General features: G+C 44.4%; 1 protein-coding gene across 2 annotated transcripts in view; it reads left to right on the top strand.

The window, feature by feature from the left end:
• The first annotated feature begins 241 nt into the window (after positions 1-241).
• The window catches only part of plcb1l (phospholipase C beta 1-like), a 103,495-nt gene continuing 86,537 nt past the window's right edge, over positions 242-17,199 (top strand). The window contains exons 1-2 of one of the 2 annotated variants that reach the window (XM_070987296.1): positions 242-691; positions 5,058-5,135. In XM_070987296.1, coding sequence (XP_070843397.1) covers positions 593-691; positions 5,058-5,135 — 177 coding nt within the window. In that variant the 5' untranslated portion in view covers positions 242-592. The remainder of the gene's footprint in view (positions 692-5,057; positions 5,136-17,199) is intronic. The other variant, XR_011603344.1, reaches the window with a different exon arrangement.

A 17,199-nucleotide genomic window follows, 5' to 3' on the forward strand; every position in this document is an offset into this window, starting at 1 on the left:
CAAACACAAAATTCTATTGTTCATCTGCCAAGGACAAAAATAATAGCTTGCAAACAGAATGCATAAATAATAATTTACCAAACCAGCTTTAGTCAAACACCACTGTTGCGTGCACCTGCTGTGGGGAAATCGCCACTCCTCTCAGCTTCTTATCTGCTCAAACCTTGGGGCCACTTACTGCCATCCTTTTTTTTGTCTCGGACGCACGGCGGCGCTAGATCACTTCAAGCATATCGATCCTGTCCCCGCACTGACTTGGACAGCAACTCATTTAGACCCCCTCCTCCCCCCTCTCTCTCTTCCTCCTCCTCCTCCTCCTCGTCTTCGCTTTAGCTGCATGTCGCTCAGTCAGCCAGTCAGTCAGTTAGTGGCCCTGGTCCGCTGCGTCTGCGTCCGCCTCCACAGCTCTCCAAAGCCGAGACGCGCCACCGCCGCCGTCAATGCGGGCATGACATACTGGCAGCAGTAGTGGGCTTCCGACAGCCTGCTTTTAAGCAGATTACAAACGGAGAGAGGAAGAGAAATAAGAGTAGAAGCGAGTGAAGTGACTCATTTCTAGCCCTGTCGTGCGTCGAGAAGAGTAGATGAGTCAATGGCAGGGGCACAGCCTGGAGTTCATGCGCTGCAGCTCAAGCCGGTGTCCGTTCCCGAGAGCCTAAGAAAGGGCAACAAATTTATGAAATGGGATGATGTAAGTAAATGCGAGATTTCTGCACGCTTTGTTTGCATGCACATACGTACCACCGGGCAGCACTGCGCGATCTATGGGCTACTCATGCAACAGTAGTAGCCAATGGATTGAATTGTCAGAGACCGCACTGCCTGCCTGTGCCTTGTCTATAGTGTCTACTGACATGCGCTTTGTTTACATTTCACAGTTTACAGTGTGTGTGTGGGGTGCTCGCGTGTCTGCCCGTGCTCGTGTGTGAGAACGCGTGCGCTGCCCCTTAAATCACATTAAAGATTTGAATTAAGGTCGCCCCTCCTCCCGCTTCACTGGAAACGTTTATCAATTAACTTCAGATGAATAAGAGTATCGTGGTTCAGCACGCGGCTCGCAGCGTCACCACCGGGCGGGGGTTGAATAACGATTGGCTTTTATTTGTTCTGTTGTTGTCATTCGTGCATAGGAGTGCAGCTATAGTGAAATGACCTTGATTGAAATTGATTGCACGCTGCTGTTGAGTAGTCGGCGATAACATAACAGTAGTAGCCTTTAAAACAGAGCGCTATGGCGCACTGCACCTACCCCAAACAACTCACCATCACATCCTCCTGATGATGGAGAGGATGAACATACAGCTGCTGCGCTTCACATTCAGTTTCAACTCACTGACCTTATTGCACTTAATTGGTTATTCCGGCTCCTACGCTGTCACCGTAATAGCTCTGTGTATCGTGAAAGGGGCTTTCTCTGATATTCATTTGACACTTTTCCGCAGCCTGTCTCATTTGTATGATGGCACGCATTCCTCTTGCTTCTCCAAACCTCTTTATTGTGTGAGCATTTGAATATGAGCATTGTGGTGATTCTGGGAAATGGAAAATGTGGCCACCTGGAACTGTTGTTCGCCGAGTTAACTGTGCACTTAGTGTCCTGTGCGAAAGCATTGACGAAAGAAGAATCAGTAATCATCAAAGCTCACATTGTATGCACATCATGTGTGTGGATAAGCACAGGCATTCAGGTGTCGGTACTGTATTGTGCTGTTATTTTGGTTTTAATATGAGTGTTATTGTGGAACTGAATGACATCGTTGTAACAGATACACTGTGAAATAATCATATTCACTGAGTTCAGGTGATTCAAGCACAGCGCAGATGGCATCGGTGGAGTGTCACCAGAGTGTGAATGTGGTCAGTACAGATGGCACAGAGGACATTATGCACGCTTGCAAACCTACCATTCTGTCAATCATCAGTCTTGTTTTTAAATAAGGGTGCTCGAGCATTTCTTTAACTTGTAATTACTAATGAGCGCTCACCCTTTCAGCTGTCTGCTTGGTATGTTGTGGGAGGGGGGTGTGCGAGGTGTGCGTCTGTTTCCCCGAACAGCCGTGTTTGTGTACTGTAGTTAGTTCATGTGGGCCTATCTCCAGAACCAAATGCCCGCCAGGCCTTTCCTGTGAAAACACACACCCGCGAAGGCTGATGTGCTCAGATACTTTCTCTGTTTCCTTTCCCGTGCACTCCTTCCTTCCTCTTTCCTCTCTGTATCATTCATGGAAAGAATCACAGAGGAACACAGTCGCCGCCTGAGAGAGAGAAAAGCTATAATAGATTGTCATTGAGGAAGGATTTCATTAAATCATTTTCTTCTTATCATGGCCTCGGATGTTGGGCTCCACTCTTAACAAGAAACTGTCCAAGCTATTTCAATTTGTATGTGTATGAGCAGAAGGGATTTTTTTATTTCTTGTCGTTTCAGTGAAAATTGCAGATTTTGTCTCACTGTAAAAAGGTGTAAAGACTTGTTCAGTGTTTAAGGAGGGCCATGAGGTTTCAGGAGCAGACTTCCGCACAGCAGTCCTTGGTGGTTGGCTGTTGAAAAAGAACAGGAGAGCAACGGAAACCTCCAGAAATGTTTGTGAATCCTCGAAAGTCTCAGACCTCCCCAACCTCCCACGCACACGCACCTTGTATTTTTGTTGCCGCCGCTTGCAGACAACCGCCTGCTGCAGCGGCTCGTGAAACGCCTCGTCGTCGTTTAAAACACTGCCTGGATTGTGTTATTGTGTGCCGGTCAGCACCAAGGGCTGTCATAATGCTGCTTTCTGTTAATAGAGAGTGGAGGACAGGCAGGCATCCAAAGCCTCTAGGAAAGTGACCCTCCGTCTTAAAGATCACTGACAGCGGCTGGCAAATATATGAAAGATTATGCGGGGTGCTTGTAAACAGAGGTTTTTAAAGCTTACGTTGGTATCAGGCCCTTTTGGCCTCGTGCGTGTGTTGACTAAGATATGATCAGGCTCCACGGGGGAGCCTAAAATCCCTTAAAAGTAGTAGAATATGTCCTTAGCATGCAGGACGGAAATATGCTGAGCTCATATCTCCTCTCTAACACTCGCAGGTGATGGTACAAACTCTTCACTGAAAGAAATGGCCACATCCCGCCTGGGATTGGTTCCCTCAGTGCGTTTGTACTTTTGGAAGTCAGCCAGTAATCTCATCTTCATTCAGCAAAAAAGCAAGCTTCTAATGTCTTCCCATTAATGACAAATCCTTGAAATAGTGAAATGACAATAAAAAGCTACAGCTGCAGCACTCCGGAGGTTGTAATCTCAGCAAATCGCTCTCAGCTCTAATCCGCCATGTTGTAACTTCTGTTTTTCCATAAATGCGCAGACCCATGAGGAAAATCTTTGCAAAGAGTCCGTAATGGCTTAATGTGTTTGTAGCGGTGGCCGTGGAGAGTTGGGACATTAAGAAAGAAGCTGGTGAAAATGACTGCTCTCACATCTGGAGCCACCTTCTTCCTTTGTCTCTGACATCACAGACGATCCATCAGCAGCCTCATCTCGCCCGCTGAGTGGATTCTTGTCTCACTTTGTTTGCAGCATAACCAACTTGCTGTAAAATTATTGATCCAACTCATTAGCTTCTTGTGAAGTTTTCCGGGAGTAACACAGGCCTCGGTGGAGGACGGGAAAGGGATATTAATCTGCGTAAAAGCTAAACTGGAGAGATTGGATTATGGATTGTAACCCAAGTCGAGATCAGAGATACAGGGCTGCAGTTGGTGTGAGATGTCTAAGAACTACGAACATGAGGCTTTTATCCTGCCCTCAGGCAGTAAGTACTGTGTGTGTGTGTGTGTGTGTGTGTGTGTGTGTGTGTGTGTGTGTGTGTGTGTGTGTGTGTGCGTGTGTGCTACAGTGGTATGAGCTGCATCCTTTGTCATCCAGCCAAGCCCTCAGAGATTGTGCAATCATGTGAACAGAACCAAAACGATTCCTTTTGAGCCCCTAATAGATTTCACGGGAATGGTGGGTTGCCATAGCAAACGTCACCACTGCAAATGCTTCTGATGCGGCGTCGAGCGAGTCTGTCATTTGCTTTCCGCTCGCTTACCCTCTTTCTTCCTTTCTTTCTCTCTCGCTCGCTCTGTCTGTTTTTTTTTTCAATTTCTCCATCATAAAGGGGTGGATTTCAGTATTGGCCCATAATGGAGCAGGTGGGCCAGGTTCCATAGACTGTGATTGTCTTATTTAGACAGTATGAAATGATTTCAGAGTACTAATAGTCATCTGCACCTCCACACAGACTCTGTCTACCAGCACCCAGCTCAACCCTTTCATGACATCCTACACTGCAGGCCGCATAGGGTCGCGCCCAAGTATGACAAGCATCTAGCAGATGCAGACCATTAGCTCTGTCTCCGAGTGCTGTGATAGGGACATCATTAGAAGCCTCATGAAGACACTTTGAAGATTTCCTTGCTCTGTGCAGCGAATGCTGTTCCCATCTCTCTGATCTCAAAGCCATGGCTGATTGAGAAGGACAATATGCTACTGTTCGGCTGAACCATGGCCACTGTGGACACAAAGCAAAGGCTCTTTCTTTTTATAGACGCATCCAATAATATCTGGCGTTGCCATGTATGCCTCAGGGTCAAACTATGTGTGTGTGTGTGTGTGTGTGTGTGAGGCTTGGAGCCGTCTGTTTGTAGGAACTGTGGGAAAGCATTTGTCTGTTACAAGGGGGGGAAAATGGAAACATCAGTGGTGAAACAACACGCAGGTAGCGATTGCAGCCGCGTCAAGTCAACAAAACCGCACTCCGGGCTTGCCGGTCATTCGTGGTGATGCCAGGTCACGGTGGGGAAAGTACCCTAGAAGGAAAGGATTGTGCTCATGCTTACTACACAAACAGCACTTTTAATGTCATTGCAGCTTCTGGTATGCGTGTGGTTTAACAAAAACTAGGCTTTGATCCAGAGACATAAATGAATTGGTTTACCAGGAGTGTATTCTGCCATACGCACAAAAGCACGCGCTCATGTAAAAACGCAAACACACACATTGACTCCAGATGTCTTTTTCTTTGTTTTCCTCCAGGACTCTACCACTGTGACACCGGTGACTCTCACAGTCGACCCTAAAGGTTACTTCCTGTATTGGACTGACCAGAACAAGGTGAGACACTCAAGTGCTTTGGTCATGCGGAGCTTTGAATCTCATAAAGTGCTCTTGAAACTCTTTTTGCTTTTACATTTTTAGGATGTAGTCGGATCGAAGATGAAATTCAAATGAGGGAGCCCAAATTTAAAGCTTATTAAGCAGCGCTGCACACAGATTTATACTCCTTTGAGCCCACATTCATTTAAAGTTTTCACATTAGCAGTAATCCCTCTTTGAAGCAAACGTTAGCATCAAGTTATCACAATGCTATGAAGCACATGATACAAGCTGTTCCACTTGCACTGGGTGGCCAATGAAGCGCCAGGACTAACATTTTTGCTGTTCACCCCGTGCGTTATTCCCAGAGCCCTCTGCGCCTGGAGCCCTTCATGTGCCAACGCAGTCATCTCATTGAAACGAGTGAAGAAGGTTGCGGTTTTTCCACAGTGCCAGTGCTGCTCTGAATGCTCTTAGTGAGCAGGGAAGAAAATAGAGCCCAGACTAAATATAAGTACAAGAAGCTTCGGTGTCCACTGGCTTGTTCACACTCTGGTGCTTAGCGAGGGGAAAGCGCCAAAGCACTTTCTGTTCTGTCGTTGCCGTATAGTGAATGTGAAACTTTCCTACCTTTCTGGTTTTGTTTGGCATGAATCAGAACAGCAGAAGACTCAACTGAGCGTGCATCTGCGGACGCTGCGGAAAAATTAGAATAGGCCTTTGTGTTTACAGACTTCATACAGTATAATCTTACCTCTCAATGTGGGCCAGCTGCTGGAGAATAGGTTTTTATGATATTTGAACTGTGTGGCTGTGGAATGGTACAGCGCTTCAGGCTTGAGAAGCTGATATATGACCACAGCATTGGTCCACGCATTTCACAGACAGCTGCTCGGAGCTATCCATCTTGTCGTGCACTGCTGTCATTGCACGAGCCGGCGCTCACTTACGGCCATTAGAATTCAGCGGTGGGTCCTGTTTGGCGTTCCGGTTGTAATGATTATCAAGGTACGACTACAATTGTTAAATGAGGATCAGACGCTCTCGGAGAAGTTGCAAATTGCCTGAATTGAACTAATACAACCCTGATTAAAAGTGCATTTTCCAACGGTGCGATGCCTTAGCAGTCAGTCAGGGACCGACTGAAGCCAGTTAAAGAGCGATGACAGAAATCTGAACTGCTGCACCTGCAGTGCTTAACTTGACACCTGTGAGAATATTCCATAGTGCATTGTGTTTTTTTTTTCTCCTCCCCAGTTATGGCAAAGACTTTCATAATAACCAGGAACAAGGTTGTGAAATGTTAGATACGAGACGCTATCAGAGTCAATAACCTTGTGGAGCATGTGACTTCCTCTCCATTTGACCTTGAAAGCGTGTACATAATTCACAGAGGCTGATCCAGTTTAGTCAAGTTGTTGTTTGCTCTGTTTTTTTTTTATTACTTAGTGCCTCAGTAGAAGTCTGCCTATCAGCACCTCTACAAGTCCAATCCACCACCAGACGACTCAACAGGCATAATGCGTTCCTGTTCTATTTGTGTGTACAACTGTATCAGCAAAGGCCGTCGGAGGTAGACTAATTAATAGCTACCATTGATTTTATGTTTGCCTAGATGAGGGTATTTCACTGCAGCCACACCAGAGCAGAGGCAGGAGTGCTGGCCAGGGTTTTACCTCTGTGCACACACCTTGATACACAAACATGCACATATATGTGTCATTTATGAGTGTCCCACTTCCCCCGTGTGTTAGCGGAGAAAGGATCCTCTGATGCTGGTACCCGGCTGTAAATTAATGCACTGTAAAAGAGGGGGTGTCTTCAGGCCACAAGTACAGTTCTACTAAACAAACAATGAGGAAATACTTCCCTTTCTGCAAAGAGAGAAGAGACAGAAGAACAGAGGACTGCTTTTAATATCTGGCTGGCTTGTGCGTGTGGAAAGGTGTGTTTTCTTGGTCAGTGATTACAAGCACTGATTCTCCAATAAGAGAATTGAGAGAGGCTCCTTGGCATCAATTTTTCATTGTTTCCTGTGTCTTTGTCATGAGGCGAGGATTTTGAATGATGAGGCTTTTGTGTGGGTGCGTTTACTTGTATGGGTGCCTGTTCTGTCTCTCAGTATTGAGAGCAGTCCTGCTGCACGCGTAATAACTCAAATTGATACCGAGCACAGCCCGGACAAAACTCTATTAGGGCATAAAGAAAGGCAGCCGCTGTATTCCCGAGCGCCACCGCCGTGTGTTTGTATGTGTTTATAAAGACGTCTCGTCTCATGTTTTTGCTCATTCACGATGGCATCGCACATCTGTTCACCAGACCGATTTAAACAAGCCGCGATGCTGTGTCCAGTTGTTATGTGTGTGTTTGTGAGAGACCCGGCCTGATGGCCCGCAGAGTAAAAGCATTCCTCAGATTCTTCAGAAGCACAGCAGAACTGTACTCAGTGTGCCCGCTGCGCTCACTTTCAAACACACATTGTCACTGATGGACACACTTTCTACTATTTACTCTCCCTATTTATGCTGTTTTCAGTTTTTAGTCCAGGCCTTGAACCAATTTAACACCACAAAAGTTTCATTTTATACCTAAGATGTTTTTCCTCTTTTGAAAGGAAAACATTTTAGATTCAATTAAAAGGCTTAGATTTTTCTTAAAATGATTCATCAACTCATGCTGTGCGAAATACCATTTTGAGGTTATTATAGCGTGTGTCTGAGGTGTATGCTCGAGTCACAGGAATCTGATTATTTAAGGCTTGACTTTACAAAATCAGAAATGACTCGCAGCCCCACCTTGACTTGAACACCAATGACTTCTGACTCCACTTGGATTTCAGTTGTTTGACTTGGACATCTTTGCCAAGGTTCCAAATTATGATGCATGCAAGCAAATCAACTCTTCATTTTCCTGTCACCAAAGGCTGTTTGAATCAATCTGACAGTAGTCAGTTACAGGCAGGGAGAGGCGTCTCTGGCAGTGCACAGCAGCAGACATACAAAACACAATACCTTGGATGATGACATTGAAATATAAAGACTGCTGTGGCAGCAGCATTCAAATTTTGAAATTTGAGGCCAAACAAACAGCGGTAACGTTAGTATTCTATGGCCAGAACAGCTGAAGCTCCACTGTTGGCAGAAATCGAATTTCATATGCATGATTATGTTTTCATTAGTTTCTAATCACCTGAAAATAAGAATAGTTGTGTTTTGTCACGAAACCCGAGTTCTCAACAAGATCAGCATGGTGATGTGATTTTTCCATCCAAGATTTGGTAAATATTCTATTTTTTTATCCTTAAACAATCGTCAATGTCCAGCATGAGCAATCTGTCATTGCTGGATGGCCAGCAGTAGAATTAGCTTAACATTGCTAATTTCATCATGACTTGTTTCGAGCTTGAAAAACAAACTTTAGGACGTGGGACTTGAAACTTAAGTGCAGTGACTGTGTACAGTTCGTTGTGTGTGTGTATGTGTGTGTGAGACAGGCATAGGGGAAGGGTGATAGAAGGACATTGCTGTTAAGCCGAGGTTTGGCTTTTCCATCTAGTCATGAGATCTTAACGCCAGAGTCTGATCCAGCAGTGGATTTCAGCCGTGCTTTAAGGTCAGAAAGGCAAAGTTTCGTTTTGACAGCAGCAAAAGCTCAACGTCAAATCTGTTTAGGTGTGATGCTCTTTGCCTTTTCTTTGGCTTGCCTTCTAGTTGATGACTCAAGACTCGAGGACTCCTCTGGATTCATCTCAACGCCTTTGTTCTAGTCACAGTAACCCGTGCTGACAATACAGCCTCAACTTCAAAACCATAGCATTCTGGTGAAGACCTGCCAGAACTTTAAAAACACTTTTATTGATCCTCGATTGACTCCGTCAGATTAATCGAGGTGACTTAACGATGACAGCGGCTCACAGGATGAGCTCAGACGCCGCGGATCCAGAGATCAGCTTAATTTGATTTTTCGCTTCTCCTCCCTCCTCAGCTGGCGGATGCTTGCCAAAACAGGAGTTTGAACAATGGGACTCTTGTTGAAGATAGTTAATACGGCCTGATATAGTTGAAAGGTATTACGCAATCTCTCCTTTTCCCCTGTGCAGAGAAACAGGTGCGGGCTGTGTGGATTCGGCTGTGACGTGCGCTCTGTCTCCGTTTCTGCTCGCCGCTGTATTTTTAAACGGGGCACTGCAATGTAAACTGTGCAGCCATAACTCTCCCGTGTTTGTATGTGTTTGGTTCGGAGTCCATTTGGCTGGCTTTTTATGTTTCTGCACGCTGTCTCCTTCACCTTTAAAGAGCCGCTCGCTCACACACGCACGCACAATGTACAAACACTTTCACAGATGGGGAAAGAATGAGCTGATAACAACAGCGGCGATGATGGTGACGCCGCCGACGGTGACGAGGCTTTTTAGAATAATGACCGTGTGGCCACGACAACATCAGTAACAATAACATCAGTATTAAAGCGGACCTCCATGTAAATTCATACCACGCAGTGACCTTATGTCAACATATTCGCAGCCTACAATGGAAATACATGAACAGAAGTGTCATAAATAACTACAGCGTCCAAGAGTATCACTGGAAATCAGCAAAGGTTAGTCACACATTTATCTGAGCTATTAGATAATGACTCTCTTCAGAAGGCAGGCCGGTGACGTGCTTTCTCTTCCCTTGCAGGAGAAGTGGAGCAGGAAACTTGAATATACTTGTAGCTTCCTTGTTCATAGTTTTGTTCACACTTCCTTTTGTATCTTCTATTCACAAAGAATTTGCTTAGCAATGAGGTGGAAATAACCAAAATAATCATCAGCAGTGTGCCTCCCATTTATTTACCACAATCCATTATTGTAATGGCATTAGTCACCGTTTTCCACCCTGTACCCTCCACCCAGCCTCCATCCTTCCATTGGTTGACTGCTTTACATATAGGAGTTACTGTGCCCTGGTAACCACAGATCCGCCTGAGGTATTTAGACCCAGCTCATTTGACCACAGTTACATGCACGCACCTCTGTGTCACGCTTCATGGCACGAACTCACATGCATCAACATACCTACCTTAACACGCCCCCGTACAGTCACACATGTAGGCAGCGACACACGCGCACACACGCCAACATTCCTGTGATGTCCAACCAGGAACAGGTGCGTCGTTAGTGGGTTAAAAATAATTTTTTGCTCCCGTTGGTTGAGCCTGCTTTCAATGGGAGGGGCTGTTCAGCACTGAGAGGTGGACTGACTCAGTCAAATTAACAGCCTTTTGGTTTAGTTGCTATGGTTGCCATGCGACAGCACACACCTTGGAAATGTCACATTCTCTTTCAGCCCCCGCTCATATTCTGGAGAATGTTGCCGCTTTGATGCTCAGATCATTGTTTCTGTGCATGCATTGGTTTGCTCGTGCGTGTGTGTGTGTGTGCATGTGTGTGTTCTGAGCAGGCTGTGTTATAACAAAAGGTTAAACGCTTTCTCTCAGGAGATTCATGTTTCAGCAGCGTGCCGGTTTCAGGACATCCACTGGACAAGCACTCAGCATATGGCACTGAATGATGCGCAGAGGTGAAAGACAGTTCACTCCAGGCCAAAACCAGACTCTCACACTGGGCAGCTGGTGTGTGTGGGACATTTCTGAATGAGCCTCAAACTGACCTGATCTAGAGCATGAGGAAATCTGTTTTTGTGCTCATGTTAAAGCTAGTGCACACACTTGATGCACAGACACACACTTCTCTCCGCTCTGTCATAGCACAGTTCACACATCTGTTTCCCCCAATGCAGCAATTTTCAGTGATTACCGAAGCGGCTGCTCCTCCACCTCCGTCAGCGCTATGTGGTGGTGAGAGATGAGGCATAAATCTGCAGCCAATCTACTGAAAGTGAATTGTGACCCCTGCCAAGTTCTAACCTGGCACACAGAGGTCCTTTTTCACCTGTACCTGTAGTGAGAGAAACAGCGATAGAGGGAGACGGATGGAAAAACAGAAGAAGAAGAGGATGATGATCATCACGGTGAAGAAAATGACTTATGTCCCTTTGTTGGCTGTTGTATGGTATCAGTTCATTTACATAATGAGTCACTTCCATGCCACATTAGCATTTTGGTGACTTTTAGGAGAATGGACCTCAGCTGATGTAAAATTGCCACACCAGTGTTAAAAATAGCCGGCTCAGCCCCCCCCCCCACGCACTGTATGTGACTTAGCAGTAATGATGAAGTCTGTCATTGATAAACCATGCAGAGATATTTTTTAAAAGTCCAGAAAATTGCAGAATTTGTGACTTTTTCCTGCTTTTAGTGCAACGATATTATTACCGTGGATGTTAATTATGTTTCACTTTGTGTGCAGTTCATTAATCTTCTGCGGCTCTCTTTTCTTCCACATGGCCCAGCCCTTCAATCGACTGCTTTCATAATTATACCTTTCCATTCCCGACTATCAATTAGACATAACTGTTAAGCTATGATTTAGCTGCTGGCCAGTGAGACCCACCCTTGTCTAAGTATGCTATTAATGATAGCCAACGCATGAAGGTGAAAATGGCAGCACGGTATTGAATCATGCTCTGTATCAGATTGCGGGAGTTTGGTCATGGGTCATCAGAAAAATGATGAGACTGCAGGTATTGGTTCTTTTTAGAGAAACACAATCTTATAGCACATAACAGCTGACTCAGTCGAGATCTGTGCTGAAGTCACATAAAATGGCAAAGTCTTGTGGCTGCAAAGGCAGCTGTCTGGCTGCATCCAAATCAAAACGCAAAGTCAGCAGTCACAGCGAGTTGAAAGACTTCTGGTGATCTCTGGTTCAGATATAATTTCTAAATATTGGTGTGGTTTCCATTTTGCAAGCATTCTGACCTGAGGAAGATCCAAGTGGGAGCAAAATGTATCATGTAAAGTAACCGTAGTTAGCTAGCTTAGCTCTTTTTAGCACATTGCTCAACTTGCTGAAAGACTGGACTCACTGAGTGACTGACAGGTGCAGCACAGCTGATTGTCATTTTGATGGATTAATTATCTGTGCTAAAAATCTACTTGTCATACCACATGAGATTTCTATTGTGTTCAAGTCTTCAAACTAGATTTCAATAACTAAACAGGAAAAATGATAATTACAGCCCTGAATAACGCTGATGGTCGCTGCCACACGTTACTGCTTCCTAAAATACTGACATCTAGGTTCTCTGTCGGTCAACACTGAGCTCACAGCAAAAGGGCAGGACAGGGTTGTTGGTTTCAGCCTTAGATGTCGCTGTACGGAATCTTTATAGATGTTTTTTATTGGTTCTCAATAGGCGAACAGACATTGCTGTCACCGTTGTCACTGCAGCACTTAAATATTACGACAGTCAAGCCTGCCACTCGGTGCCATGTTATTTGGGAACAGCAAATGGTCCCTGCAATGAAAATATAAAACTTTCGGTTTTTATTAGGTGACTTGAACAACAGCCTGGCTCAGATCACCCACCCTAAAACAAGAGAATGTAAACTGTCGACCTCTCTGCTAAGCAGGGCACGACTGTAAGGTAGAGAAAAACCCTGGGGTGTGTATGTGTGGATCTGGCGCTGCAGAGTGAATCAACCTTTATCAGAGCTGAGCGTCAAAAGCAGAAAAGAAGTGTTAAAAGAAGAAAAGCGCTGCCAAACTCTTTTGGATTAGCAGTTCCTCTGTGACTTCAGAAGGCTTTGTTTGCGCTTGAGTTAGCCCTGTTTTTCTCTTTGAATTCCGATTAGGACCTCTTTTCCACTGCGCTGTGCTGGTTTACAGGCAGACAAATACATGCTCAGGCAGCCCAGCGCGTGCACACACACACACACACACACAGAGCAACACTGAGGAGGAGGAGGGACATGGTTCTGTTCATTTCCTCTCCTGAATGACTTGAGTCCCTTCACAAAACTTGGAGCCGCGTATCCGGAAAGAGAGCTTTTTGTCCGTTTAGAGCCTTTTGGCTGATTACAGGCTCCGTTGGTGCCAACACTGTTCAGTGTGAATCTCAGTGCCTCTGCTGAGTTTGCCAGGATAACAGAGGTGACTTAGGGATGGCAGCAGCTCTGACTGGGCGGCTTAGACACCCTGGATTCAGGATATAAGCTTGATCAATCGCATTGCTTCTGGATGATGTTGATGATGCAGCAGCAACTGAAGGATAACAGTTACAGCCGGCAGTCAGTGATAATAGTGGTTGGACAAAGCAACAAAAATGCCTAAGAATGTAGTGCAATCTTATACATATATACGCTACAATAAGCACTTCCTTTGTGAGACTGTGTTAAGAGAGTGTTGGTTTACACTGTTTTGCATTGGAGCTTATTATATGATGTTTCTTTTATTTCGTCCACCCGCTGTACTCCTTCAGCGTCGCAGCCAACGCCTCTAAACAAAATGTTGACTTTGATTACTCAGACTGATGTTTAAAGGATAACTCTGGCGTAATTGTACTGTTATCCTATCACTGTTATTACTGCCCATGACGAGTAACGCTGTTCTATAATCAGAAGCTAAAGCCGTCTGCTCCACAGCACGCACGCCTTACCGCCACAAGTCATAGACTAAGAGCGTGTTTTTAAAAATTCATTATAAACAGCTCGCGCTAAGGCTGAATAATTAATCAAAACGTTATTGAAATCACAATGTGGTCAAGTGCAATATCCAAATCGTAGGAGCTGCAGTTTTTTTTTTTTTTTTGATCAAGGAAAAATGTGTCGCAGCGGATGGTTATAGAAGACGCATTGTGGTGCATCATTTCAGTGAAAATGAAAAAGCTAAATTGACCATGCTGACTTAAATTGTACCTCATATCGCCATCATAACATCTGTCAAAATAATCGCATTGTGGTTTTTTTTGCCATGTCCTTCAGGTCTAGCTCACACATACATTCTGCTTCATAATGTGTATGATATATTTTTCTGCCATGACTTTTGTGTGTCTTCCCCTCTCACAGATTTTAAAGAAGAGTAAAAAAATCATTTTTAAAACAAACATTTCAAGGCAGTAATGTCCTGCTCAAATGCACAAAATCGATATTCATCTCAATATTGGCACATATCGGCCCGATCAAGGGCGCTCTGTCTGTCTGACTGACTGGCTGTTTCAAGTATGACAGCAGAGTGAAGAGGATGATTAAGCTTCTCATTGTCTCGCGGGTCCAGGTATTTATAACATTTATGCTGGCCTATTTCTGGGCTGCTTATTCAAAAACGATGTCTACTGATCGCTTTCATCTGACACAGTTCACACAGAATGCGGCTTGACATTGAGCGCTCTGTGTTTGTGTGACGGAGGCGTTACACACAGTCGCGGAAGCAGAAAGCGGAGTGGGAAAGGAAGAGTGAATGAAGGAAGAGCGGGACTTACCTTGGCTGAGCATGACTCAAATAATTACACCGCGTTTCCCTTCAGCTGCCTTGTTCCATTCACTTGAACAACAACAAGAAAAAGCTGTCTTATTCCGAGCGTAAGAAATGTCAGGATGTCTTTCCGGTGTCAAAGAAAGGGCTTAATGAAATTTTGATGTGGATCACTGAGATGTATGGTTAACAGTGATGCCGGTAAATTGACTTTATCTCGACTCAGTAGACTGCAATCAGCTGAAAGGCCCGCTGCTCTCTCACTCTCCCTGTTTCTGTCAGTCCCTGTCTCGCTGCACTCTGTCATTACTGTCTTTGGACATGCTGATTACCTCTTCATTATTACCTCCCTGGTTCTCATATTTGTTTTGGAGCAATAATAAGCTGCAGTGCTTATTATTAATGGTATGAAATAGGCAACCCCTTTTTCGGAACGAAATTGCTGTGCATTAAAGTGGCGTTCTCAAAGGTTTTTGATTGGTAACAGCAAACGTGGTTTAATACCACAAAATTCTGAGGACAGCATAGAAACTATTGTTGTTTTGACAAAGAAATCAGGCAATTATCGGTCATTTTCCATCATTCAACCATAATGTGATTTCATGCTGCACACGGCACGAGTCTGTGGACAGCAGGGCACAGAGAAAGGAGCTGGTTACCTCGCTGAGTCGCCTGGCAGCTCTTCATCCAATAGCTCGGTGTGGCTGCTCCTTCTCGTTCCATTACACCCTGCAATATTTCAGAGTGATCCGCTTTCAAAACATGACTGTTGTCTTGTTTTGGAGACACACTTTGGTGCAGTGGTCAGTGCTGACCTCATCGCAAATGCACTGTTGCATTTCCTGTGACGACTTCATAATAAGTCAACTCATGTTTTGCCAGTTAAATGCTTTCATGTGAAGTTTTAGCAGCAGGAAATGCAGCATCCTGTCATGTCAGTTGGCCATAGATAGAGACTTAACATACATTTATTTAAATGAAAATCTTCGAGATCAGTACTTTAATATTAACTGCATCAGCCAGATTCCTTGCTCTGATGCCTCCATATAGTCCAAACACTAAGTTACATTTTCCTCCTACACATGTGGGAGTAATTTGATCACAGCAGGTAAATAAGCTGAGTCAAACGTGAACCTTGAACATTTAAACCTTTCTCCTGAAATGTCAGCGGTGAGGCTCTGTAGCTTATCGGACCCCAGGCAGCAGCAGCTTTTGCTGAAGTGTGGACTTGTCAGTCTGACACAGCCATGATTTGAATAGATTTAAATGTGCAGCGGAGGCCAGGCTGCTGTTGTAGCTGTCAGTTAGATATTTGCATGGCTGCGACAGAACGGAGCTGTTGGTTGAGCTCTGCATCACAACACAGCTGAATCAGTCAGTGTCAGCTTGTTTATGCTTGTCCCCCACCCCCACCCCCCACCCGCTCTGCACCAGTCGGGCAGTGCCACCAGGCTGAAGCAGTAAAGACTGCATGTCGTGAACAAGAGTCAGAAAAAATCAGTCCGATTATGACGAATCACCATGACCATTCACTTCTTCTTTGCCTTTAATGTCTTATATTGGGTGAACTTCCCAGTGATTCCAGTGTTTTTGTTGCTGGTCGTTGTATGCGTCAAACAAACTAGGTCATATGATGTGTCTTCTGAACACGTGTGAAGGCAAAAGTGTTTAGACTTGTTTTAAAATAAAAAGCCTGATGTCACAGAGAGGAGCAAGACGCTATGAATTATACAAATGGTACCAAAGCGCAGACTCTGAACTTCATGATGTTACATTCATTCTAGACTTGCGTCTTTCATATCTCTGCACACAATCACTGTGAGGGGTGGGTATCAGTGTTGAAAGTCCAGACTCATGTAACATATGTAGTGAAGGAATTAAATAAAAGGTTTTAAGTCACATGTCACTTGACATGTATGTAGGGCTGGGCGATATGGCTGAAAACTCTATTGCGATATAAGTGTTTTATATTGGTCGATATCGATAATTATTGATATTTTTTATGACCTATTTAAAATAAGGACCAGGAGAACAATACATTCAATTTAAACATTTTTATTTTAAATTGAACCTTCCTCTGATTATAATCCCCTCAGCTATCAAGGCAGAAAGGAAAGGAAATGTCAACACAACCATGGAAAACACTCAAATAATAAATGTAAAAAAAAGTGTAAAAATGTAAACAGAGAGAAACCTGAGAACTTTTTTTCTGCAGGTTTAGTGCAGAAAGTTCACAAGCTGATTCACCTTCTGCTGAATAAAATATTTTCAGATATGTGCAGTGTTTTGGAAACATAGCAGAAACTGAGGTAGACTTGACATCTGTAACATACAAACATACAGACAAACTAACATGATAGACAGCACAGTAAGATTGACTGAACTATAAAACCAGCCTTGACATATGAATAACTTTAGTCACTCTTCTTACTCTAAACATACATGAACTATTCAATTATATTTTTATTGCAAGTGTTTTTGGGTTTTTTTTAAAGTATGTGTAAGAGATGTTTGTAACCTGGCTTCTCCTCAGTGCTCAGTGAAGCATGTCTTTAGCTATATGATATGCTGCTGCCTCCGTTATGTCTTCGTGCCTTTTAGATGATTTGTCATCAGGCACTGAAGCAGATACCTCTGCATGGTGGTCAGCTGCTTGTGCGGTGGTGTTACCGGTCTTGGTGGGGACGACAGTCTTGCATAAGTTACAGACCACGTTGGTCTGAC

The sequence above is a fragment of the Chaetodon trifascialis genome, chromosome 19, assembly GCF_039877785.1.
Source record: "Chaetodon trifascialis isolate fChaTrf1 chromosome 19, fChaTrf1.hap1, whole genome shotgun sequence".
Lineage (NCBI taxonomy): Eukaryota > Metazoa > Chordata > Actinopteri > Chaetodontiformes > Chaetodontidae > Chaetodon > Chaetodon trifascialis.